The sequence below is a fragment of the Miniopterus natalensis genome, chromosome 2 (genome assembly GCF_054644295.1).
Source record: "Miniopterus natalensis isolate mMinNat1 chromosome 2, mMinNat1.hap1, whole genome shotgun sequence".
Classification (NCBI taxonomy): domain Eukaryota; kingdom Metazoa; phylum Chordata; class Mammalia; order Chiroptera; family Miniopteridae; genus Miniopterus; species Miniopterus natalensis.
In genome coordinates, this window is record NC_142082.1 from 105,742,437 (window position 1) to 105,769,940 (window position 27,504).

Genomic DNA, 27,504 nt, shown 5'->3' on the forward strand with positions numbered 1-27,504 from the left:
AATATGCTATAAGCAAGTAATTTAATTTGAGAATCTTGTTTTCAGTTGCCCATTGGACGTCAGTGTGTCAATCATTACCGACGGCTAAGGCGTCATTGTGTCTTTTCACATGAAGAACTCATTTTCAAAATGGCAGCAGATCCAGAATGCTTAGATGTGGGGCTAGCTGCCATGGTGTGCAAAGAATTGACTCTGATGACTGAAGAAGAGACACGATTAAGGGAGTCAGTTGTACAAATGGTGAGTTTGCTGAACACATTTCCTTTATTTCATATTGCTTATGGAATATAAAAAAATTGAACCTATAAAAAAGTTCATTTATCTTTGATCTTTTTGGAAGTTGACCACAAAAATCACTAGTTTGGAAAAGGTTTCATATTTTTATACTTTCCATTTTGGTTTCTTCAAGTTGATAAAGTTTAAGAATCTTTATGTCATCATCTCTACATTTTAAGAAATGGAATCCTGTCAGATAGAATCTCTTAGGTGTGTATTTATTTTAAAAAATCGCCTACATAGCCCTGGCCGGTGTGGCTCAGTCAGTTGGAGCATTGTCCTGTATACCAAAAAGTTGCAGGATTGATTCCCGGTCAGGGCACATACCTAGGTTGTGGGTATGTAGGCAACCAGTTGATGTATCTCTCTCACATCAGTGTCCCCCCACCTACCCTTCTCAAATCAATAAGCATATCCTTGGGTGAGGATTAAAAATAAAAATTTAAAAATCTCCTACATTAGAAAAAGAAATCTACATATAGTATTTTTTTAAACAAGAAAATTCAAATCTTTCTTTTCTTTCTGAGTTTTGTAATTGACTGAAAGTTACGATTTTGGTGATTGCAGACTGTCAGTTACTAGAAATATAACTTATAAATTCGTAGGTATAGTATTCCTTTATTATCCTTTTAATGTCCATGGGATCTATAGTGATGTCCCCTTTTTCATTTCTGTTCTTAGTTATTTGTGTTCTCTTTCTTTTTTCCTTAGTTGGCTTGTCTAGAGGCTTAATGATTTTATTGAATTTTTCAGAGAACCAGCTTTTTGTTTCATTGAATGCATAAATATATGGAACAACAAATTGATATTTCTCTCTCTGTCCCCCCTTCCTCTTTCTCTAAAATCAATCAGTCAATCAATAAATAATTTTTAAAAGTACTATCATTAAAAAATGCATGTGTGCGTGTGTGTGTATGTGTGTGTATATATATTTATCTGGATTGTGCTTGACAGTGAATAAATGATCATATTAAATGGAAGTCTTTGAAAAATGTCACTTCAGATGTTCTTATTTTCTTAAACTGGCATATTGATTAACTTTATTTTATTTTTTATAATTTTTATTTTTTATTGATTTTAGAGAGGAAGGGGAAGAGAGAGAAACATTGCTCAGTGATCAGTTGCCTCCTGTACATGCCCCAACTGGGGACTGAACTGCAACACAGGTATGTGCCCTGACTAGGAATTGAACCCACAACCCTCCAGTGCATGGGATGACACACTCCAACCAGCTGAGCCACATCGGCCAGGGCAATTAACTTTTTTTTTGATACCTTGCTTAAGTAGATTATGTTGTGATTTGCAGTTTAAGTAATTTTATACTTCTTTATCCTTGCATATGTTTGTACATATCATTGTTATTTTTAGATCATAGATTACTAATGTATCTGTTTCAAAGGTATATTGTCCCTGGGGACAGTAATTTTTTTTCTTCTTTTAAAGCGAAGTTAAAACCACATAAAACAAATATATGACTTTATGAGTTTGTTATGTGGTAAATTTTGTTGTCATCACAATTCTGGTCATGAATAGAACTTTGTCAGCCACTTAAAAGTACCTTCCAATTACAACTTCCCTGACTGCTTTGACCTTTGTAGTAATAACTTCCTTGCATTTTTAAAATACTTTTTCAGTCAAATCTGTATTCTTGGATATCAAGGTTAAGCCTTGCCCGTTTAAAAAAAATTACTAATGATTATTTTAAAAAGTATATTGATGAAGTGCCATTGTACCCCCATGTTCATATCTTAAGTCAGATTTGCCCATAGAAAAAAATATTTAGGCCCTGGCCAGTTGGCTCAGCTGGTTAGAGTGTTGTCCTGATATGCCAAGGTTGTGAGTTTGATCCCCAGTCAGGGCACATACAAGAATCAACCAATGAATGCATAAAGTGGAACAGCAAATTGATGTTCCTCTCTCTCTCTTTCTAAGCTCAATAAAAATAAAAATTACATTAAAACATTTAATAAGTTCTTTGATGCTTGAAAAACTGGAAAGACTTGATCTAATGATGTTAATTATATTTCAGGGTGTCCTAATGTCAGAAGAAGAAGTGTTTGAACTTGTTCCTGATGATGAGCGCCAGTGTTCAGCATGCAGAACCACATGTTTTCTCTCTGCTCTCACATGCTCCTGTAATCCTGAGCGGCTTGTGTGTCTCTATCATCCAACTGATCTGTGCTCCTGCCCCATGCAGAAGAAATGTCTTAGGTATCCATAACTTTCTTGTTAAACTTCCACTACCCTCTTCTTTTGTTTTTTGAAAATGTTTTTATTGATTTTTAGGGAGGGAGGGGGAGATAGAAACATCAGTGATGAGAGTCATTGGTCAACTGCCTCCTGCATGCCCCTTACTGGGGATCCAGCCCACAACCCGGGCATGTACCCTGACCGGGAATTGAACCGTGATCTCTTGGTTCCTGGGTTGACACTCAACCACTGAGCCACACTGACCAGGTTCCATTACCCTCTTTTAAGGCCACGTGTTAATGTTGTTCTTTGTAATTCCTTTGCCTGTGTCTGGACTGGTAACTTCTTGTTTATCTACCTTCCTGCTTAAGAACTAGTACTTTAAGTTTGTTCCTAAACTTGGCAGCTAAAATTAGTTTCTTTATCAGTTGATTTCACATGTTCTGTATCTGGGGGTTTCTTTGATTTTCTCTTTATGTGTACCATTGTGGTTTCCTTAAAGTGATTGTACTTAAAACTTATTTTACTTTCAAGTTGGTTTTTGAAGTTTTTATTTCCATGTTTTTGTTTTGTTTTTAGATATCGCTACCCATTAGAGGACCTCCCTTCTCTGCTATATGGTGTGAAAGTCAGGGCACAGTCCTATGACACTTGGGTCAGTCGTGTTACAGAAGCATTATCTGCCAACTTCAACCACAAGAAAGGTTACACTGAAATTGTTGTCATTTTCAAAGAGGCCTTTTTTTTTTGGATGTGTTTTTCCTCCATCAAGCAAAAATCCTAGGCTTCATACGAGATTTGAGACTAATGGGTTGGTTGGTTATAGTCTTACTTTTCTGTTTGAGGACCTTTAGGTGAAAAAGTTGATATAAAATGGGACAGATAACTAACTTGCAGTAGATATATGTTTTGGGGAGCCATTGTTACCAGTGGACTAACATTAAAGGCTTATTGAGAAAGAAAAATTGCCTTATCTGAGAGACACTGTCTATAAGAATTAGGAATAAGCTTTTATTGCATTGGTGAGGTTTTTTCACAGCTTCAGTATGTTTTTGCTAATAGATTGATGATTCCCTTAAAAGAAGTTAGTGAAGATTTATAAATGACTTTTTATGTCTGTGGTCATAGTATATGGCTTTTTTATTTATTTTTATAGATTTAATTGAATTACGAGTAATGCTGGAAGATGCTGAGGATAGGAAATACCCAGAGAATGATCTCTTTAGAAAACTCAGGGATGCTGTAAAAGAAGCTGAGACCTGTGCTTCTGTGGCTCAACTGCTTCTGAGCAAAAAGCAGAAACACAGGTAAAACTAAGAAGAGCTGAATTCTTTAATGGTTTCCTTTTTTTTATTTTGCACAGTAAAAGCCAGAATTTTAACTTGCCTCTGAGGCCCTTCATCATCTTTGACCTCTTATGTTCCTGTCCCTCCCTTTTCCAATAATGCCCTAATCTTATCTCCTACTACTTCCTTTCTTGTTTGCGTCACTTTGCAACCCTCTTCCTTTTTACTGTTCATACACACCAGAAATGTTTCTGCTTAGTGCCTTCACACTGTTCTTCACTCTGCTTTTAGTTCTCTTTCCCTGATACCTAGGTGTCTTGTTCCCTCACTTCTTTCAAGTCTTTTTCATGTGTCATATTCTTGTAGAGGCCTTCTCTGACAGTCCTTTATAAAATTGCAACCTTCTTATGCTTCTCCTTTGTTTTTTTCTTAGCCCAGTCACCTCCAGATATTCTAATTTACTTACTTTATTGTCTATCTCCTTTTCCAACCCCATTAGAATGTATGCTAGTCTATAATGCCAGGGATTTTTTTCATTGCTATATTTCTTGTGCTTAGAACAATTCCCAACCCATAGTAGGTATGCAATAAATACTTGTAAGTAAGTATATAATATGATAGGCTGAAGGCAGATGGCAGCAAAGAGTAACCTTGATGGATGCAGGGGAAGCTGTTCTTAAGGAGCACAAAAGAATTTGCCCTTGATTTAATGTAATTTGTATGTGTTACATTTTCTGTAGTGTTTCATATTCATTCCAACACATTCCTTGTATCTGAATGGCTTTTTCTATAGCAATTTACTTTGGGTTTTAAATTATTGTACATTTTTTATCTACCATTTTATCAGAAACATTTCTTAGAGACATTGATCAGTGAATCTTCACCTGTCATTGGGTCACTGACACCCATAAAAAATTTGGTAAAAGCTTAGGGATCCTTTTTTAAAAAAAGAAAAACATACACAAAATTTTGAATCAGTTTCAAAGGGTTTATTGTCTCCTAAGCCAGGTTAAATGCCCTTGTTCCTTATCTTAAGCTTTTTGAGATAGAGGATTCTGTTTTATCAGTGAACTTAATATTTTAGCGTGAGGAACTTATTGAATGTTTAAAATACTTAATACTTGTAAGACTGGAGGAGTTACAACTTGGGGAGTTGAATCTTTGAGCCATTAACCATAGAGCTAAAAACCTAATTTGGAGGTGATCACCATTGCAGGTGGAATCCGTCAAACATAGTATTCTGGGATTGCTTGGGTGAGACTTACAAAGATTAGAAGCCCCTTTGATATCAGAATAACTTAATTTTTCTTATATCTCAATATTATTTTACATCAGGCAGAGCCCTGATTGTGGGAGGACTCGGACCAAACTGACAGTGGAAGAATTGAAGGCCTTTGTCCAACAACTTTTTAGTCTTCCATGTGTCATCAGCCAAGCTCGACAAGTAAAGGTGGAGTATTACATTCTTTAATTGGGTAATAATATCCTTTGTAGTATGGGCTACAATTTTGGGTAAACAGAATAGTGTGTCTAAACTAGTTTTTTGTTCTGTTTCTTTCCTTTCTCATGTAAGTGCTGTTATTTAAAGGTTTTTTAGTAGGCAGTAAGGATCTCTTGGTTTCATTTTTAGCCTGTAATTCCCACTTTACAATTCTGGAATTAAGGCTAGTTTAGATTTTTTTTCTGTATTAATTTTAGGCCAGAAGCCCTGTTTAACTTAGATGTAACTAAACTGCAAGACATTAGTTAAAATAATTGGCATGTATCAGTGAGTTATTAGTTCATGAGGTTTTAAAAATACAGAGCTCTGACATTACTAGGACCTGTTGGTTTAATGAATATGTAAAATCAAATAGTATATATCAAATATATTAACCTGCACAGTTAGTAATCTTTTGGTAGTTTGTGATGTGTTTTTTGTGTGTATTTTTTGTTAATCTTCACCTGAGGATATTTTTTCCATTGTTCTTTTAGAGAGAGTGGAAGAGAGAGAGAGGGGGATAGAGAGAGAGAGAGAGAAGCCTCAGTGTGAGAGAGACACATCGATTGGTTGCCTCTTGCATGCTCTCCCACCTGCAACCCAGGTACATGCCCTTGACCGGGAATTGAACCTCAGACCCTTTGGTGCATGGGCTAATGCTCTAAGCACTGAGCCACACTGGCCAGGGTTCAGCCCTTTTTTACTCTTGGTCCTGATATCTTATTTGTCCAGTGACATTAGATATCACGTATATTCAGTTGAGTCCCAAATCTTCAACTCTTAACTGCTGTTCTTCTTTTCTGTAGACTTGAATATCCAGTTGTATATTCTACTTTCCTTTTGGAAGACTAAAATTCATCTTAAAATTTTTTTAATAAATCAAAATTCTTGATTCCTTTATTTCCCTTATACCCCACATTCAATCTCTAAATAAGTGCTACTATTATCTCCAAAATGTATCCCAAAGTAAATCATTTGTCATCAACTCCATTGCTTAAACTACTCTCTAAACCACTAGAATCTGTCCTTTAGATTACTGCAACAGCCTCTTAACTGATTTACCTTCTAGTCTTGTCCCTGACAGTTTATTTTTCATTTAGTGGCCATAGTGATCATGTAAAATATAAATCAAATCATATCACTTCCTTGTGATTAAAGTCCTCCAATGATTCCCCAAAGCCATTAGAATGAAATCCAAACTCATAATCTACAAGGCACTATGTAATCTCACTTCTGCTTATTATTTAGCTGCGTTTATTCTTCATCCATTTTGGAGCAGGACTCCAAGCTCATTTCTCTTTAAAAGCTTTTGCAATTATTATTTGCCCTGCCTGAACTGCTCTTTTCCCGGCTCTTCATAAGGTTCCCACACCTACCTTCTTGTTTTTGTTATGGTTCATCTGTCTTTCAGATGACCATTGCAAAGTAATATGCTGCTCACCTGTGTTGCCCTGTTTTATTTTCATAGCACTTTAAAAAATTCTAGCATTTTATTCATGTATTCAGTGACTGGCCACTTATATTGAAATGCATGTTCTTGGAAGACAAGGATTTTATATGTTTTGTTAATGCTGTATGCCTAGAACAGTGCCTGCATTTAGGTCAGAAGTCATTAAATATGTTTTAATCATATTTTGAAAGTAGGACTATGTAAGTAATTAAAGAGAAGCATATTTGTGCCCTTAACTATCATGTCTATTTGGTGCTATTGTGGTGAGATTACTAGATGGTCTAGAATTTGATAATTTTGTCTATCAAAACTGTGTCTATTCTATTGCCTATTAGATATGTATATTACATACTCATTTTTTATCTTTTAAATTAATTTTTAATTTTTATTCTTTTTACCTTTTCAGAATCTGCTGGATGATGTGGAAGAGTTTCATGAACGTGCTCAAGAGGCCATGATGGATGAAACCCCAGATTCTTCTAAACTCCAGATGTTGATAGACATGGGCTGTAGTCTGTATGTGGAGCTACCTGAATTAGCCCGACTAAAGCAAGAGCTACAGCAGGCTCGATGGTTGGATGAAGTAAGACTGACTCTATCAGATCCACAACAAGTCACTTTGGATGTCATGAAGAAATTGATAGACTCTGGAGTGGGGTTGGCTCCCCACCATGCTGTGGAGAAAGCAATGGCTGAACTACAGGAACTCCTTACAGTCTCTGAGCGATGGGAAGAAAAGGCTAAGGCCTGCCTACAGGCAAGGTGAACAAATATATTGGTGATTGTTGCCTCTTTAATGACTAAGCCAGATAGTAGAGTGGGAGGAGGTCTATTTCATTAAACATCTTGTGCCTTCCTTGACCAGTCACTAAGTTATCAAATGAGTCTACATATATACAGTTTGAAATACTGTGTGCATATTATATGCAGAGTACTTTGTTAGGTACTTTAAATGATACAAAGTAGTATTTTGTTTATAGTCTTCCATTACTGACATAGTTAGGAGCTAAGAAATATAAAGCTCATTGCAGTGTGTTATTAACTGAGGGTACAGAAAAGGAATTCAAAATAGGAGAGATCAGTGTTAGCTTGTATGGCCAGAAGAAAATCTTGAGAGAAATATAAGAATTTGGGTATAGCCTTGAAAAATGAGTAGGATTGAAGTGGAAGAGGAGGCAAGAGAAATGTCATAAGCTAAGTTAAAGATATATGACAAAAGTTAAATGGGCTTTTTTGGAGTGATGGGTTTATGCAGGAAGGCAGTGGGAGATAAAAATCAGACATAAGAATGTTAAGCAGATGCAATAGCGTCGGCACTCCATTGGATTTGTGAGATCTCAGTAAAGCATATTTGACTGTATGTCAGCTAATTTGACTGTAATGTTCTTTATGAAAGTCTTTTTTCAGTAGCTAGGATTAATATTTATATAATTCCTGTTGTGAGGATGAGAAAATGGGGATGCTTAGAGAGATCACAGTTATTAAATAACACAGCTCAAATTAAAAAAAATACATGTTTTTATTGATTTTAGAGAGAGAAGAAGGGAGAGGGAGGGAGAGAGAAACATCAGTGTGAGAGCAAGACATCAAGCAGCTGCCTCTTGCACAGCCCTTACTGGGGATTGAGCCTGCAACTTGGGCATGCGCCCTGACCGAGAATTGAACCAGTGACCTCTTGGTGCATGGGTCAATGCTTAACCACTGAGCAACACTGGCCAGGCAAGACAGCTCAAATTTAAAGCCTTTTCCACTTTACTCCAAAGTCTCCATGAGCTTAACTACTATGCCAGCCCACTTATTTTGAATGGATTTGATAGAAAAGTTCTTTGATGATTTAATTAACATAGTTCTGCTCAGCCAAAAAAGGTTCCATGTATATTGGATATTTTGCTCTCCTGGTGCTATGGAGAATGCAAACTATATTTATTTATAGCTTTTCCTGTCTAAAATATTCCTGTGCCTTTAGAGTCATGACGCTTCAGGAGGTGGGAGCATATTAAATGGGAAAAACTAACTTTGGAATTCAAAACTATGATTTGGTACGTCTGATGCAACTGACCATAGTCAAGTGAATGAAATTTGTTTGTAGTAATGTTTGAAAACTTTTCCCCCCATTTTTCTGCATTTAGTCACCAAGTTTTGGTGATTTTGCCTCCAAAATGTCTTCCATATCTTTTTTCTTCAACTCCATTGTCATTGACCTAGTTATAGTACTCTTATATTTTCTCTTGATCTTCGCAATTCAATAAGTATTTAAAGAGTACCTACTACACTCCAGGCACTAATTTGAAGTGCTTTGGAGACAGTAGAATAAAAGACACACAGGGTCCCTGCTTTAAAACAGAACCAACATTCTAGTGTGGAGAGACAGTTGAGTAGTGAAGGGGTGAATGAATTTCAAATATATAGTGTCATGAAGAAAATAAAATTGGTAAAGAAGTAGGGGGTGATGGGGTTGGTGAGAATGGTGGGAACTAGAGTCTTCCCTTTTCTAATTACTGTCAAAGTTACTTTTCTGAAACACGTTCTTAATATTCTTCATTTCTTAGTATTGGTTAAGTACTGATCTTTTTTTTCTTAATTTTTAAAAAAAGTTTATTGATTTTTAGAGAGAAGGGAAAGGAGAGAGAAAGAAACATCGATTTGTTGTTCCACTTATTTATGCACTCATTGGTTGATTCTTGTATGTGCCTTGACTACAACCTTGGCATATCAGGACGACACTCTGACCAACTGAGCTACCTGGCCAGGGCCTGACCATATTTTTCTTAATATCCTTCTTTGCCTTTTGGCTTCTGGTTCTGCCTCTTAAATAATGACTTTCCTCGATATCCTGCCTAGACCTCTTCTTCTCATCTATAACATAGATTTTTTTAATAGATATCATTTGCCTGTTAGACAATTCCATTGAATGTTCCTCAAATTCTCATATCCAAAATTGGACACATTAATTCCTTCCCATAATCTCTTCCTTGGTTCCTTTTTCCTTTGAATTGTACCATCTTTCACTCATTTGAACAAGCCTGCACTTTGGATATTAACTTTGATTCCCCCTTTCTGTTTTCTTACTATCAAACTCAGTGAACTACCAAGTCATGCTGATTCAATTTCCTCAATTTCTCACTTTCATTCTTTTTCATTGGGTTGCTATCATAGTTGATCTGGATCATAGCAACATGTCCTGTCTATGAGCCCACCCTTCTCTAATCCATTTTCCAGACGGCAGCTTGTATTTTTCTAAAATACAGGTGTGACTATTTGACTCCCTTCCTTAAAGCCCTTCACTGTTTCCCATTCCCCTTGGGATGAAGTTCAGATTCCTTAACCTGATTTATAAGGCCAGCTGTAATGTAATCTAGCCCCTTACTTTAATATCTCACCTCATACCTTGCCATTTTTCCACTTGCATTCTAACATAGTGATCACCCCTGCCCCCCCACCCCCCCCCCCCCAGTTTCTCAAACTTGCTGTATTTTCTTATCTCTGGACCTTTGCACCTTTTGTTCTCCTATGGAACTGCCTTCCTCTATGCTCATCTCCTGTGGTACACCTCCACCACCCCTACCCTCCCTCTGGCCCCAGCTTCTCTGACTAACTCCTAGTCAGAAAGGATAAGAAAGCTTAGGAATTCTTCCTTCACCTACCAAGTCAATTAGGCCCTCCTAGTATATATCTTGATGCATCTTTATTTTCCTCTATCATTGCACTTAATAGAGCATCTAACTCCTTATTTATAATCCCCTCCTCCACAAGATTAATAAGTTTCATAAGGCAAGGACACTGTCACTCTTATGCGTTAATAATCTCCAGTACCACCCGGCCGACACGGCTCAGCAGTTGAGCATCAACCTATGATCCAAGAGATCTCGATACGATTCCTGATCAGGGCACATGCCTGATTGTGGGCTTGGTCCCCAGTAGGGGGCATGCAGGAGGCAGCTGATCAGTGACTCTCATCATTGATGTTTCTCTCTCTCTCTCTCTCCCCCTCTCCCTTCCTCTTTGAAATCAATAGAGATATATTTAAAAATAATAATAATCTCCAGGACATAGCACAATGCCTAACATATAGGATTCATGGATGGTGATAAAACTTTTCCCATCCTCAGTAGCTTCCCATTGCTTACATAGTTAAATTCATGGCTTTTAAGATCTCTTAATCTGTATACATCTTTCTTTTCTGCCAAATCCCCCTACTTCTTGCTCTTACTCCCTCCCTCAGTCTTCACACCATCCCTGATCTTAAACTAGACTACCAACTCATTTTTTAAATGTTTCTCTATGTTCATTATATTCCTGTTTGTTTTTTTCTTTAACCTTTCACTTGACAAAAATCACACTTCTTTAAGGCCTAGCTCAAAGCCCTTCTCAACGCCCCTAGGCAGAACTAATCACTACCTCGTGAATTATTCTTAATTCCCAGTACATGCTTATTTTGTATTCTGATTAGTTGAGGATAAAGGTCTGTTTTATTCATCTTTGTATAACTAGATGCTAATGAATTTAGTTGACTTTGTGTAACTAGGTGTTAAAGAATGTAGTTGAATTAAATGTACATGGTCAATATGAATGGATTTCTAGACTGTTGCTTTCTATGTTGCTGTCTAATATGCATCTCCGACAATTTCAGATATTGTGGAGAACTCAAGTAGAGGCAATTTAGTGTAGTGAAAAGAGCATGGGATTGAGCATGGAATTGAGACAATATTTCAGGTATACCATTTACTACGTGACTTTAGGGAAAATAAATGATCTTTAAATTAAAGTTATTTGTAAAATGGAAGAAAAGATAATAGCTGTTTTGGCTCCCTTATAGGATTGTGGTAAGAATTAAATGAAATCATGTATATGAAAATTCTCTACACATTCTAAAATGTTATGTAAATGTTGGTAGTTTGATTTTCCCTCATGCATGTCGTATTTTTTGTGTTTTCTTAGACCTCGGCACAGCGTGGCTAGTTTAGAAAGCATTGTAAATGAAGCTAAGAACATTCCAGCCTTTCTACCCAATGTACTGTCCCTGAAAGAAGCCATACAGAAGGCTCGAGAATGGACAACTAAAGTGGAAGCTATTCAGGTAAGGAGCCTTTTGAATTCTCACCATTTGGATAATGCTGTTTCACAGATGAATCCTTTAAACCTTTAATTTTTTAGAATAGAATAAGCATAATAAAAAACTACAGTACTGCCCTGGCTGGTTTGGCTCAGTGATTGGAGCATCGGCCCTTGGACTGAAGGGTCCCGGGTTTGATTCCAGCCAGGGGTATGTACCTCTGTTGCAAGCTCAGTCCCCAGCCTTGGTCAGGGCATGGGCAGGAGGCAACCAATTGGTGTGTGTCTCTCACATTGATGTTTCTTTCTCTCTCTCTCTCCCTCTCCCCCCCCCGCCCCACTCTCTCTGAAAAAGCAATGGAAAAATATCGTCTGGTGAGGATTAGAAAAAAAAAATTACAGTACTTAAAATTCACTTGTTCTTTCATATGATTTTATAATTCAAAATAGATATTACCTATTTAAACATTACTTGTTTCTATTGACTCCCTGCTGTAAAAGATTACCTAATGAATTAAGTCCCAGAAATAAAAGTATGCTTGAATACATATTTCTTCTGAATTATACAAACCATTAGCAGCATTCACAGTACTTAGTATGTAAGTCCTCTTTATTACAGAGGCATACTCAAAGGAAAAGGAAACCAACTGTCTTCTACTGAACTGCTGCACTAAGAGAGAACATATTCTAGGTGTCAAGTTCTAATGACTTTTTTACTTACTTTTCGGTAGGCTCTTTTCTGGGACCTTCTTAGCTGGCTTTCTTTCTATGCTGTATGCTGTTTTTAAAATTATCTCTTTCATCAGGACAGCTTCCTTGTTTCATCTTTGACCTATTTCAGGCAATTCGTTGTCCTCAAGTACCGGATAATCCTTAGTTGGCTGTTTATGATTGAAGGACTTAGTCAGCAAGTACAGGTAGTTGTCTTGTGTTCCCTCTAATTTTGAAGAACTTTTCCTGCACCAAGCCCTTCAGTTCAGCAGGCTGACTGACTTGTAGATACTTAAGTAAGTGGGCAGCTTCTGTTCACATGCATGCTCTTTTTTAGGATACATAGTTTGGAAATAGGCTCTGCCTAGGTTTAGCCAGAAGGTATTCTGTAGTCCAATGGCTATAGTTGAGTACAGAGGGATTAGTAGTAAATGCAGTATTTCTTGACCCTTTCTGTATCTAGGCTTGCTTTTCTCTTTCAGTTAGCTGTCAATTCTTATTCTAACACCATAGTGATTTAATTATACCATTATAATATCTCAGGATGAGAACCTTATTACTCTTTTCAAAAGTTTCTTGCGAGTTTATTTTTCCACATTTCAGTATAACTTTCAAAATGAATTTGTAGGCAAATGAGTCAGTTAATACATGGGAAATAACCTTTTAATGGAATTTAGTATTTAGGACATATTACTATGCCTTTCCTTCATAGCCTCTGAATAGCAGTCAATGTTATGGAGATATGTACAGTTTCTTACAGGAATACTAATGTGTTTATCTGTTAGATTCATCCAATCTAAGATAACACTCTGAATTAATGTCTACAGGCTGCCAGCTCACTTCAGATGTTCTTACCAAGACCTTGGAATGAATTACTTGTTAACTCTCTCACCTGTAATGATTTAATTATTTAGTGAATTTAAAACCGTATATAAGTTCTAAAAACAATGACTTCATTACATGGAAATGTTGAAACGTGTCTAAACACACATCATATGTGTTTGTATAACATAAAATGGAGGTGGTTATCAGAATGAAAACATTGTTTTGTAGTTGTTCAAAAAATTGTGAAAGACTTTGAAACAGGCAAAAGAAATTACTGGATATCCTTTCAGTGGAATACCGGATGTTGTCTAGTGGACCCCCTCCACAGTTATCTAATTCTAGGACTATATGCCTTAGATTTTCTTTGATGAAGCTATTTAACAACTCTGTCAATTATTTAAAAATGATAGTGATAGAAATGAATTATGTTCATAGAGAAGCAATTAAATTTGTCTTCACATTTGGAACAGTTGATTTCCACACTGTAGAAAAGGTAATTCCATTGTCCTGTATTCTATTAACATTTGTTTCCATCCATTAGCAAATTCCTTTTCTCATTTCTAATTGCATATATATGTCTATTCTTACATTGTCCTTTGAACTGATTTTTACATCTTATTGGTTCCCTCATTAACTAATAAAATTAAAATCTTTTGACAGCATGAATTTACACAGACTTAAAATTAAATTTATTGAGGTGACACTAGCTAATAACATCATTTTCAAGTGTACAATTCTATATATCATCTGTATTTTATATTTGCACAAACTTTTTAAAAAGAACATTAGTAACTCTTATTAATTCAAGAGATATAATTAGGGTTAAAGAATAATATTTAGTAAAAAAATTCACTTTAAACTCTTCGTAAGGTATTCTGATAATATATTGCCAAACTCTAAAAGTGAATGCAAATTGTGTAAGGATGTACTTTTGTTTTTTAGAGTGGCAGCAACTATGCTTACTTGGAGCAGCTGGAGAGCTTATCTGCTAAAGGGCGCCCTATCCCTGTGCGTCTTGATGCATTGCCCCAAGTAGAATCACAGGTAGCAGCAGCACGGGCATGGAGAGAACGGACGGGGCGGACCTTTCTTAAGAAGAATTCTAGCCATACATTGTTACAGGTAAAGAGTAGTTTACATTATGAATACATATTTCAACACCCTCATCAGAAGTAGGTAGTAGTATTATTGGTGAGGGTCCTTTTCACTTTATCTGGTCATGATTATACAAGTGATTGCTATTAGGTAATATTAAATGTTGACCAGAAATCTAGAGTCTCTGGCAAACTTATTTCTTTTTCATCCTGTGCTATGTCCAGAAAAAGCAATCAGCTTGGATTTTGTCTATGTTGTTAATGGACTCTCACTGAAAGAGCTCCTTTCTCAGAAGCACAAATTTAAATACTTATTACCCTTTCATTTTGAGCATTTAAACATAGTAGTTGGTAAAGCTGGCAGCTTGGTTCCATCTAAAGATGATACTAGCTTCCTCCTACAACCACATTAAATCACAGCTAAACTACAGAACAGTCATCATTCAGAACCGTGTGAAATCCAGTTGAATGGAAGTCCTACAATTAGGGAATAAAAGCAGCAGCCACATCAAGATTGTTAGTGGGGCGGAGATGTGGAACAGGCTGGTCCCACACCCATGTATGGCAGATAAAAATCAGGAGGGATATCTCGACTGTGGAGGTTCCCCCTAAGGGACAAGAGGTCCCAGCACACACTAGGCTCCCCAGCCCAAGTTCCAATGCCAGGAAGAGAAACCCCCATAACTTTTTGCTATAAAAACCAGCGGGGATTGAGGCTGAGGGAGATAGAGACTGCAGGAGTCCCAGGCATTTCCTCTTAAAGGGCCCCATGTAAGGACTAACTCAGACTCACTGCCTCTGGCCTTCAGCCTGAGGACAATTGCTTAAAAGTACCAGAAACATATGGGGAGGAACTGAACTGTCCAGCATCAGAGCAAGAGCTGGGGCAGGGTAGCTTTCTTTCAGACTGAAGTGCTGGCAGAGGCCACTGTTCCTTTGATAAGCCCTCCCCTCACAGCCTCTAGGTTGGTACCATATCTGAGACTACATCAACCTGGCTCACACTGTTTGCCCCACCCTGGTGATTCCTTGAGACCCTGCCCACCCAACTTTTGGGCTCACCCAAGCGATTTCTTTCTCCTTTTTAAAAAATGTTTTTATTCATTTTTAGAGAGAGAAGAAGGGAAAGGGATAGAGAGAAACATCGATTGGCTGCCTCCTGCATGCCCCCTACTAGGGATTGAGCCCTCAACCCGGGCATGTGCCCTGAACCTGACTGGGAATCAAACCATGACCTCTTGGTTCCTGGGCTGATGCTTAACCACTGAGCCACACAGGCTGGGCTGTTTCTCTTTTTAAAAAATAAATTGATTGCTTGATTGATTTTAGAGAGAGAAACATTGATTCGTTGTTCCACTTGTTTATGCATTTATTGGTTGATTCTTGTATGTACCCTGACCACGAATCTAACCTGCAACTTTGGCGTACCAGGATCATGCTCGAACCAACTGAGCTACCCAGCCAGGGCCCAAGCTGTTTCCAGTGGCCTTTCCATATAAATGGCCTGTTTTGGCTCATGCTTCAGATTTTCCTAAAATCTCTCAAAACAAGCATCATCTGGCCTCAGGTAGCCTGGCCCTAGGCCTGACACTAGTAGCAGCTGGTCTTGGGTCACAGCTTGGTCTTACAGGGGCACCTCCAAACTCAGCATAAGTAGCAGCCATCTGCAGATTGCTTTGTAGCTCATGCCTGGTGGCCCTGGGAAGAGCACAGGTGGTGGCTGACCTTGGCCTGCATCTCCCTGGAGGTCCCAGAGGCAGTGCACCCAGTGGACAGCTTCAGACCATGTCAAAGTACTACCCAAACACCTCCACAAGTGACACACTCAAGGAGGGGCACTCAGCGTGTACCAGAGCCCTACTGAAGTAAGTCCTGCTCCCTGGAGTTGACCCCTGCACGGCTGATCCTCCGTGGTGGTCGGAGGTTGGTGGCCAGTGATTACAGCCTGTCCTTGTAGTTGATCAGCCTAGGGGTAAATCCTTCCCATTGATGTGCCAGTAGCAATCAAAGTTCAACTACTACAGAGAGTGTACATAGTCTACATGAAGGTGCACCTCAAGTGCCCAGCTTGGGTGATAGGGTGGCTGTGTCACTTGACCCTAGAGGACACCTACTATATTAGGCAACTCTACCAAGCCTGGGAGATATGAGCAGCTCTACCTAAAACAGAAACAAAATAGGGAGGATGCCAAAATAAGGAGAGAATGAAACGTCCCAAATGAAAGAACAGAACAAAACTCCAGATAAAGAACTAAACCAAACAGAGACTAGCATTCTACTAAATGCATATTTCAAAACCCTGGTTATACAGATACTCATTAAATTTAGTGAAAACCTCCATGGCATATAAAAGGAACAGTCAGAAATGAAGGATACACTAACTGAAATGAATAATTTATAAGCAATCAACAATAGAGTAAATGAAGCCGAGAATCAAACCAGCGATTTAGAATATAAGGAAATTAAAAACACCCAATCAGAACAGCAACAAAAAAAAGTCCACAAAATGAGGATAGTGTAAGGAGCCTCTGGGACAACTTCAAGCATACCAACGTTACCATCATTGGGTTGTCAGAAGGAGAAGAGAGAGAGCAAAAAATGGAAAACCTATTTAAAAACATGACCGAAAACTTTTGTAATTTGGTGAAGTAAATAGGTAGATACAAGTCTAAGAAGCACAGAGAGTCCCAAACAAAATGAACCCAAAGAGGCCTATACCAGGACACATCACAATTTAAATGGAAAAGCTTAAAGACAAAGAATACTAAAATTAGCAAGAGAATAGCAGTTGGTTATCTACAAGGGAGTCGATTTCTCAACAGAAACTTTGCAGGCCAGGAGGGATTGGCAAGAAATACTCAAAGTGATGGAAAGCAAGAACCTACAACCAAGTTTACTGTACCCAGCAAAGCTAACATTTTAATCAAAGGACTGATAAAGAGCATCTCACAAGAAAAAGCTAAATGAGTTCATCAACACCAAACCAGGATTATATGAAATGTTAAAGGGTCTTCTTTACGAAAAAGGAAAAAAAGATAAAAAATATGAACAATAAAATGGCAATAAATATATTTCTATCAACATTTGAATCTAAAAAACAAAATAAATGAATAAGCTGAACAGAAACAGACTCAGACACAGAGAACATTTTGATAGTTGCTAGATGGGAGGGATGTTGGGAGAATGGGTTGAAAAGGTGAAGGCATTAAGAAGTACAAATTGGTGGTTACAGAATAGTGAAGGGGATATAAAGTACAGCATAGGGAATATAGTCAATAATATTCCAATAACTGTGTGGTGTCAGATGTGTACGAGATTTATTGGAATAATCACTTAGTAAGTTATATCTAACTACTGGGGTGTACACCTGAAACTAATATAATGTATGTCAATTGTAATTGAAAATAAAATAAAAATAAATAAGTGATTTATTTATTGGGATTACTGGGTTAGAATTTAATAGCATTTTGTGATGCTTAATACTGTTGTGTTTTCAAAGGTATTATACCAGCTTACTGATACCAGCTGCAGTTTAAAATATCTCCCTTCCCTTATTAGCATTCAATAGTATAGTGAGTGCTCAATAAAATGCTTTAGCTAATAGGACATAGGCTTTGGAATATGATAGTTTCATGTTTGAGAACTGGCTTCCTAATTGACTGACCCTGTGTACTTGGGCAAGTTGTTTCCTTTCTGAGCCTGTTTCCCTTGTTTATAAAATACAGATAATACCTACTTCAGAGTTGAGTTAGATAATGTGTGTTAAGTCCTTAAGAAGGTGCCTAGGAGACTTGGTGAGTAATCAATAAATGGTTCCTGTTAATATTTTCAGTTTTAAGATTTTTTTTTAAACCAGAGCTCAGTATTTGGTTTTATTTTTGTAGGTGCTAAGTCCCCGAACTGACATTGGTATATATGGGAGTGGTAAAAACAGAAGGAAAAAAGTAAAAGAACTAATAGAAAAAGAAAAAGAAAAGGATTTGGACCTTGAGCCTCTGAGTGATCTGGAGGAAGGATTGGAGGAAACCAGAGATACAGCCATGGTGGTAAGAAATTATGATATATATCTTGACTTTGCATGAATACAAAATTCTATGAAGCACATTCACTGTTTCATCCTTAATTATTTTAATTTTTCTGTATTTTCTTTGACTTTATTTCAGATATTTTTTAATATTTATAATCAAAGTATATAAAAAGTTTACTATTCTGTTCTCTTCCTGAAATCGTCTTTTTCATGTCTCTGTTCTATATTGTTGTTTTAATAGTTGTCTAATATTCTATCAAATTTTTTATAATTTGCTGAACATTTTTCTGATATTGAACATTTGGTTGTTACTACTTAGTGTTTGCTATTATGGATGCTAATAAAGTAAACTTCTTTGTATAGCCTTTTCCTTTTTCAAGTTATTTTCCAACACTTGACTCTTGGGAATGGGATTACTGGGTTAGAATTTAATAGCATTTTGTGATGCTTAATACTATTGTGCTTTTCAAAGGTATTATATTAGCTTACTGATACCAGCTGCAGTTTAAAATATCTCCCTTCCCTTATTAGCATTCAATAGTATAGTGAGTGCTCAATAAAATGCTTTAACTAATTGGAATTATGGTGTTTTTGTTTTTGTTTTTTGAAAGTAGGAAGAATGTGTTAAGATTACTAGGAGTCTGAGGAAATAGAGGAAAAAATAAAAATGAATTTGGGCATTGTGTAATAGTAAGCCAAGTTACGTATGGCTGTTTCTGCCTACAAATGATCCTGTTTTTTTGTTTTTTAGTTTTATTTTTCAATTACACTTTACATTCAACATTATTTTATACTAGTTTCAGGTGTACAGCATAGTGGTTGCATAATCATATACTTTACCAAGTATTCCCCCAGTATTTCAGGTACCCACCTGGCACCGTACATAGTTATTATAATATTGTTGACAAATGACCCTGTTTCGAGGGCATTAAAATGATTTCTCATTAGGGAACCTGCCTAAAAGGTCAGTTTTGCCAGGCAAAGTATTCTACTGATGAAATGATCAAATATAGTAACACTTTGCCCATTTCACAGACAAGGAATGTTTGCATGGAAGCTCTCAGCCTGCCCCACATTTTAGGAAATGATTGACAACTGATTTTTTTTAAAGGACAATGTTATGTCACCATGAGGCCACAACTTGGAGATGATCCTTTAAAGGCCTTGAGGATTTGGTATTTTTGGAGTATTTTGCAGTGACTCCTTTCTATTAAATGTTTTTTGTGTACAGGTGGCAGTTTTCAAAGAACGGGAGCAAAAAGAGATTGAAGCCATGCATTCCCTCAGAGCAGCCAATCTAGCCAAGATGACAATGGTGGACCGCATAGAAGAAGTAAAATTTTGCATTTGCCGCAAGACAGCCAGCGGATTTATGCTGCAGTGTGAGCTCTGTAAAGACTGGTTCCATAACAGCTGTGTTCCGCTGCCTAAGTCAAGTTCCCAGAAAAAAGGATCTAGCTGGCAGGCTAAAGAAGTAAAATTCCTGTGCCCTCTTTGTATGCGGTCTCGAAGGCCAAGGCTAGAGACTATTCTGTCACTCCTAGTATCCCTTCAGAAGTTGCCTGTACGGTTGCCTGAAGGAGAAGCCCTTCAGTGTTTGACAGAACGTGCTATGAGTTGGCAGGATAGAGCCCGGCAGGCCCTAGCCACAGATGAACTGTCTTCTGCCCTGGCCAAACTGTCTGTCTTGAGCCAGCGTATGGTGGAGCAGGCAGCTCGAGAAAAAACTGAAAAGATCATCAGTGCAGAACTCCAAAAAGCAGCTGCCAATCCAGACTTACAGGCAAGTTTAGGATTTTCTAAGATTTCATGAGATAATATTTGTGAATGTATAAATAGTAAATCAACTCTATCTTACCAGTTGATTAGGAAGGCAATAGTAAGTTGTCAGCAGTTATATTATCCATAAAGTCTTCTTTCTATATACGCCCATAGGATTTTCTTTGGATATATACCTTGGTCATTTTAGTGAAAAATTACCTGGAAATATCATTCAGGTGGACCCTGTTATCATAGGCAGGTAATTTGCTCTTGTACTAACTGGTGAACTCTGTTAGCCACTTTGCAAGTTCATTACATCTTGGTAGTCATAATCGCATATTACCCATATTTATTTAATGTGTATCTGTTCATCCTGGAATTATTTGTTGTTTAGGGACATTTACCTAGTTTCCAGCAGTCTGCTTTTAACCGGGTGGTGAGCAGCGTATCTTCTTCCCCTCGACAAACAATGGATTATGATGACGAAGAAACAGATTCTGATGAAGACATTCGGGAGACATATGGCTATGACATGAAGGTAATTACATGGCCAGGTCTGTGGGTACATACCTGATCACTTGGTTTGTTTAAGAAGTTGTTTAATACTGATATTTGAGGCCTGAGAGTGGAAGAGAAAGCTAGTAATCTATTTATCTTGAGTTTATGGTGATAGCATTTTTTTTCAAAGCTCCAAAAATATACATTGATGAAATAATTTTTATTAAAGGGTAGAATTTTTAAACTTTCTTTTTCTCACCTTGTAACTCGCTATGGCTTAGAGGGACCGGCAAAATTATGCAGTTAGTTACTGAAAGCTGTCATGACTGATTGCGTATTTTTTTTAGTTGTTAGTCTTGATTTCAGATCCTTGCTTTTCATTTCCTTGAATACTTGATGCCATTCCCTTCTGACCTGTAGTTTCTGATGAGAAATCAGCTAACAACCTTATAGGAGCTCCTTTGTAAATAACAAGTTGCTTTTTTCTTGCTGCCTTTAAGATTCTCTCTTATCTTGAATTTTTGGCATTTTAATTATGATGTGTCTGGATGTGGGCTTCTTTGGGTCCTTCTTACTTGGGACTCTGTGCCTCCTGAATTCGTGCATCTTTTTTCTTCACCAAGTTAGGGAAGTTTTCTGCCACTATTTCTTCAAACAGGTTCTCTATCCCTTGGTCACTTTCTTCATCTTCTGGTGTTTCTGTGATGCGAATATTGTATGTTTCATATTGTTGTCCCACAGCTCCCCCTCCTGTTTTTTGTTTTTATTCTTTTTTCATCTCTGACTGAGCAGTTTTTTCTACCCTGTCTTCTAAGTCACTGATTCGATCCTCAGCATCCACTAATCTGCTGTTTGTCCTTTCCAGTGTATTCTTTATTTCTGCTATGTCATTCTTAATTTTCTTCATAGTTTCCATTTCTTTTCTCATGCTGTTGAGTATCTTTACAATCATTATTCTAAACCCTATATCTGATAGGTTCCTTATTTCCATTTCATTTATCTCTTCTGGAGAGTTCTTTTGTTCTTTCACTTGGGGTTTGTTTTTATCGCCCCATTTTGGCTGCCAGTTTGGGTTTGTTTCTACATATTAGATGGATCTGCTAGGAATCCCAGTCTTTTTGGAGGGTCTCTGGTGCAGGACAATGTCAGATGTTTCTGACTGGCCAAGTACCCTGTTTGGAGCTTTCTGCACTCCACAGCTCGTGGCTCCCTCTGCTGGGGCAGGGTACATTTGGACAGGACCAAGATGTGCACCAAGGTTGCTTTTCCAAGCCCTGGGTCCAGAAGCAGATCAGGCAAAGACTCAAAACATCCAGAGATCCACCTTTGCCTACAGGCTGATTGTTATTCTCAGTATCTTAATGAGCCTCGGGCTGTAGACCACAGCAAGGCGTAAAGTCCACAGGGTGGGTCAAGAGGTTTTCCAACAGAGTGTGGCAGTTGCTTCCCCACAGGCAAAAGCTGTCTGGATGGTAAAGATCTGCCTGAGAAAGATGTTCTCTGCCATTTGGGGAAATGACTCAACACAGGAATCCGAGCTCTATCCCCACAGTCCCCAACCCTGCATTCTCCTCACACAGCTCTAGTTTACTCTACCCTCCCTGTGCTGGAGAGTAAGGTGAGGGGCTGCACATGAAAGTTTGTGTGTTGGCTCTTTAAGAGGATGCCTGCATTTCCAGCCGTCTCCAGCAAGCAGAAAATGCTGCTGCTTTTTTTTCACAACCAGATGTTATGTGGGCCCTTTTCTCAGTTCTGGTGCTTTGGACTTGGGAGCCCAGCTTGGGATTTAGATTCCAGAGTTCTCTGGGTATCCCCCACAGCTAAAATATCCCTCTGGACCTTCAGCTGCTGTCTGTGGAAGCCCAGCCAGCCCTCTTGCTCCTCGACACTTCCTACCAGCCTCTATACAGTCTTCACTTTATTTCCTTGTTTATGAGGTTATTCTCCAGCTAGTCTTTTGTTGATTATTCAGGATGGTTTTTCTCTTATTTTAGTTATAATTCCAGTTTGGTCCTGGGAGAGTGTCAGTTTAGCTTCCACTTAATCTGCTGCCTTCTTGGAATCTCCTTAGAAGTTCATGCTCTTTTGTATTCAAGACCTAGGGTGCAATCTTTTCCATGCCCCTTAACTATTTTTTTGTGTGTGTTTTCAGCATGCAAATCAGGGATGTAAACTCATTCTTAGAGCAATGAATATCATCAGTATTAAATTTTCAGGATATAAAATTAAAACCATCCATCATAGATGCTTATAAATTATTTGCTGAAAATATTTTTTTCAAGATAAAAATGGATCCAGAGGCCCTGGCTGGGTGGTTCAGCTGTTTGGAGCACCGTCCTGTACACCAAAAAGGTGGTGGGTTCGGTTCCTAGTCAGGGCCCATATCTAGGTTGTGAGTTCAATACTTAGTTCTGAGGCACTCTCGGGAGACAACAGATCAGTGTTCCCCCCCACCCCCGCCTTCTCTTTCTCCCTCTCACTGTCCCTTTCTCTTCCTCTCAAATCAATAAACATGTCCTCGGATGAGGATTTTTTAAAAAATGATCCCAGGGAATGTTTTAATGAGGGGCTTTGTAGTTACATGAAATAAAGACTTGAGAAAAGTTGAAATTTGAATTATCCTGTTAAAATAAGGTTCTAAGCACCTTTTTACCCTGAAGTTAATGACTATCTTTGTTTGTAAAGTTATATAGGATGACCAGGAGCAGTTGAAAGGAAATACAGCCCATGCCACGTATAAGTTAGTTAGCTAATACTAGAATTGCCTGCGTGCCATAGCTTTGCGTCCTCCAATACTTGGCTTATCTTTCTAACACATTAATAATCAACCACTACTATAGAATTGCTAAACAGGATGCAGATTTGGAAGCAGATTTGTAACCCATATAAACAGAACATCACAGGTATTACATGATTTCAGGGTTAGGGATCAAAACTATGGTTTGATACAGTTGTATGCAGTAGTTCTTTTTTGCAAAATTTATGTGGGAGTTTTAGCCTACAGTTTCTTCTTTGGTCAGGGTATTGGCAAGGTGAAAAATAAAATTATAGATTTTATGTTGTTAGCATTGTGTTTGACAGCTTAGAAGAGCGGAAGAATGGTGGCAAGACTTAGGTGGTAATTCAAAGTAAAAGTTACCTTGATGTGGGTATTTTTGCATTAACAAAAATTTTACTTTTGAGTATTTTCCCATAGAGCAAAGACTTACTATAATGGAAATTATATTTGCCAATTTATTTGCAATTGGCTTGGTGAATTTTCCTTTTGTGTGATGTCCCCAATTATGGACCATGAATTTATCCCTAAAATAGGTTGAATTTAATGTCTTTGCTTGAAGAAGAGCCCTGTACTGGTTTAGGTAGAAGAGGGCATAATTATATAGAAAAATAAAATCGGTTATTTGATCTTAGTTATTGTAGCATTTAAATATTTAAAACAGACGGTTTGTGCTTCACATTGTTTACTTCATTTTGCATGTAATACTCTGTGATCACTGCTAAAATATTCTGAGCAGCAATTCAAGAAAATTATTACTTAGGAAAATATATATTTAATGAAGCAGTCCATCACAGATCTTTTGTGATTGTGTCTGGAATACCCTTTCACGTATTTATATAATTATTTCCTTTTAAGGCATATTGTTTACCTTTATTGAAACTGTTTATTCATATTAAAGTTTATATTTTACAAATGCATATATGTGCAGAATTCCACATCAGAAAGGAGGGTATAAAATAATAGTAATTATTATCTCCCAGAAAGTACTTGTTTATTTTAGAGGAAGGCAAGTTAAGCACTTAGATTCTTTTATTTTTTTCTTCTCATCCTTGTTAATACCTGGGTGGCTTGAGCTTTAGTGGAAATAGAGTAGACTTTTGCCCTAGACTTTAGTCTGACCTAATACCAGATAAGATGGAGTGATAAATCTATATATAAAACACATTTCTAACTGAGAGGCTGTTCCATATTTGCCATTAGTGGGACTGAACTATAATTTTCCTCCTTAGGGAGAGTAATTTGTTTAAGCTTGTTGTTTATCAACCTTTTACTTTCAAGTTATCTGTGTCTTTATATTTAAAATGTGTCTCTTGAGATAACATATAATAGGGCCCTTGTCTGTATTCTGCATATATATGTAATTTTAAAATAAATAGTTGAGTCTTATTTTTGTGTGTATATTTTTTTAAAGTAATATTAAGATCTTTTAATTGAGAGTGTGTAGTTCATTTACATTTAATGTAATTGTTGACATGGTTGGGTTTAAGTTGGCCATCTTGCTATTTATTTTTTATTAAGTTCTTTTGTTTTTTGTTTTTCTGTTGCTATTTTCCTGACTTCTTTTGTGTTAATTGAATTAAAAAATGTTTTATTTCATTTTTTATTAGTTTCTTATACCTTTTTTATTTTTATTTTTCAATGATTCCTCTAGGGCTTACAATGTATTTTTTTAAATAATTTTTTTTGTTTAATTTATCCTTATTGTTGAAAGTATTACAGATATTCTCCTTTTCCCCCATTGATCCTCTCCACCCTGCATCCCCCATTATAGGCCTTCACCACACTATTGTCTATGTAACAATGCATCTTTAATTTACCAAAGTCAATATTATACCTCTTCACATTTTGTACTTCACTTGGGGAAGTAATTTTTAAAAAATTTTCTTTTTACTTATTATTACTTTCCTCCATTATCTTCTGTTCACCACCTTTTCCATTTTGAAAGCCTAACAAAGTTTCCTGCGTGAGTTATAATGAAATGAGTAGAATCAAGGTCAGAAAAGACAGTTCCAGTTCTAGTCAGTGAGAAGCAGCATCTGGAACTAAAGTAGGAAAGTACAGAACTTAAATTCTTGAATAGGGAAGAAGACAATGAACTGCTATTCCTAAATTTTCAGTGAGTGGCATTGTCTTCCAGAATCGTATTATAAAACGTTTTAAGTGTCCTGTTTAATTAAGGATAATCTCATGATAGCAGATTTTCCTTTCCTACAACCTACAAGGAGAATCAGGTGTTACATTAGTCATTAAGCATTTGTCTCTCTTCTACTAACTCACTCTTTTATAATAGTCTTTGTGTTGCTGGGGGTAGAACTCTATACCAGGGGTTTGTAAACTTTTTCTGTAAAGTAATAAATATATCAACATATTAATGTATATTAAGATATAATAATAATTTTGCAGAGTAAATATTTTAGGCTTTGAGAGCCACATGTGGTCTCTATTGCATATTCCTCTTTTTTTTCTAACCACTCTTTAAAAATGTGAAAACTATTTTTAGCTTATATTTCATACAAAAAACAGCCTGCCAGCTGGATTTGGTCCACAGGTTGTAGTGTGCCAATCTCTGCTCTACCTATTTGTCCTTTGCCTGCTGCCTCCCTTCTGCCAATAGAGGACATTGGAGAAAATTAAATGGTCTGAACAATGAGAAGGGACTTGATCTTTCCTGTTATATTTTCCATTCCAGTCACAATCTGAACTGCATGCTTTTTTATTTTTTACCCTGGCAGTGGCAACTGTTTCTAGTTTCTAATTTTTTTTTTGACATCCCAAAAACCAACCAACCACATCATGTTCCATTGGAGACAGCAGAACTAACTGGCTAGTGCTTCTTACTCAGAGATTTGAATCCCAATTCTCCAGTACCCCTCCTCTGAGTTTTTAGGTTGTAATAACTCCACTTCATCCCTTTGTTATCTCAAGCCCTTGGGATGACAACTCTTTCTTGCAATTATCTTGGTGTTACCTTTTTGTCTTTTAGGCCTTTAATGTATAGGGTAGGGCAAAAGTAGGTTTATAGTTGTGAGTACATGAAGCAGTTTATTCTTGTATTATTATTTATTGATTATTGTCTTTTCAGTACAACTGTAAACAACTACAAACAACTGTAAACCTACTTTTGCCCCACCCTGTACATTTAACCAGTTCATTTTATTAAATTCTCCTTGTTGAAACACCTGTGATTTCTGTCTTTCTGATTCCACTGTGACCATTAAAGCTGTACATACGAGTTTATGGAAATTAACCACAGGGGAGAACCATCTGAGATCTAATCATAACTGTAAGAATTATATAATTTGAATATTGTCAGTCAGGCTCTTCATTGTATTAAGTAAGAGCAATTAGTAAGCTTCCAGGTTTGAAAACCTTTAGAGAGGATTAAATGATTTGTATCCTTAAGATGTCACATCTAAACCTTTCTTCCCCTTCTAAGCCCATTTTATTTTTTTTCAAAGTATCAGAGTTCCTTAACTTCTTTTGGGTATAGGAGTTTTTATGAGTTATAAACTATAGAGTAAATTACTTAATATTATTTTCTTGTAGCTTTATTATCTCTGGATTATTTTTGAGCTTTTTACTCTTTCCGTTTTGGCTTGAAATTGGGGTCATTACTGTTTCCCCCCCCCAGTGGACATTTCCTATCTTATTTAATGTTATATATTTAATTTTAAAGTAGTATTTTTAGAATGTATTAGAAGTTTTAACCTGAAAGCCTGCATTTAGATCGTTGTCATAGGATAAGTTAAGTGGTTCTAATTTTGAATACTCCTCTTTGTTTCTTCTTCAGGACACAGCCAGTGTAAAGTCCTCCAGTAGTCTGGAACCCAATCTTTTTTGTGATGAAGAGATTCCCATCAAGTCTGAGGAGGTTGTCACTCACATGTGGACAGCACCTTCATTCTGTGCAGAACATGCTTATTCTTCTGCTTCTAAGAGTTGTTCTCAAGGTATTACCCTTTAAAACAGTGTGGAGAAGATAAGCCTGAAACCAGTGAGAAAAAACCATTGTATTAATCAAGACTGTGAATTCCTCTTAAATACATAACTTTGGCATGAAATTTTATTAGAACCT

General features: G+C 37.0%; 1 protein-coding gene across 2 annotated transcripts in view; it reads left to right on the forward strand.

The window, feature by feature from the left end:
- KDM5A (lysine demethylase 5A) overlaps positions 1 to 27,504 on the forward strand; it is an 82,660-nt gene that overhangs the window by 39,185 nt on the left and 15,971 nt on the right. For both annotated transcript variants that reach the window (XM_016224857.2, XM_016224856.2), the window contains 12 exons: positions 46 to 240; positions 2,306 to 2,487; positions 3,046 to 3,170; positions 3,623 to 3,773; positions 5,088 to 5,202; positions 7,089 to 7,444; positions 11,621 to 11,759; positions 14,213 to 14,392; positions 18,249 to 18,410; positions 19,623 to 20,174; positions 20,547 to 20,690; positions 27,220 to 27,379. In XM_016224857.2, the coding sequence (XP_016080343.1) occupies positions 46 to 240; positions 2,306 to 2,487; positions 3,046 to 3,170; positions 3,623 to 3,773; positions 5,088 to 5,202; positions 7,089 to 7,444; positions 11,621 to 11,759; positions 14,213 to 14,392; positions 18,249 to 18,410; positions 19,623 to 20,174; positions 20,547 to 20,690; positions 27,220 to 27,379 (2,461 nt within the window). The remainder of the gene's footprint in view (positions 1 to 45; positions 241 to 2,305; positions 2,488 to 3,045; positions 3,171 to 3,622; positions 3,774 to 5,087; positions 5,203 to 7,088; positions 7,445 to 11,620; positions 11,760 to 14,212; positions 14,393 to 18,248; positions 18,411 to 19,622; positions 20,175 to 20,546; positions 20,691 to 27,219; positions 27,380 to 27,504) is intronic.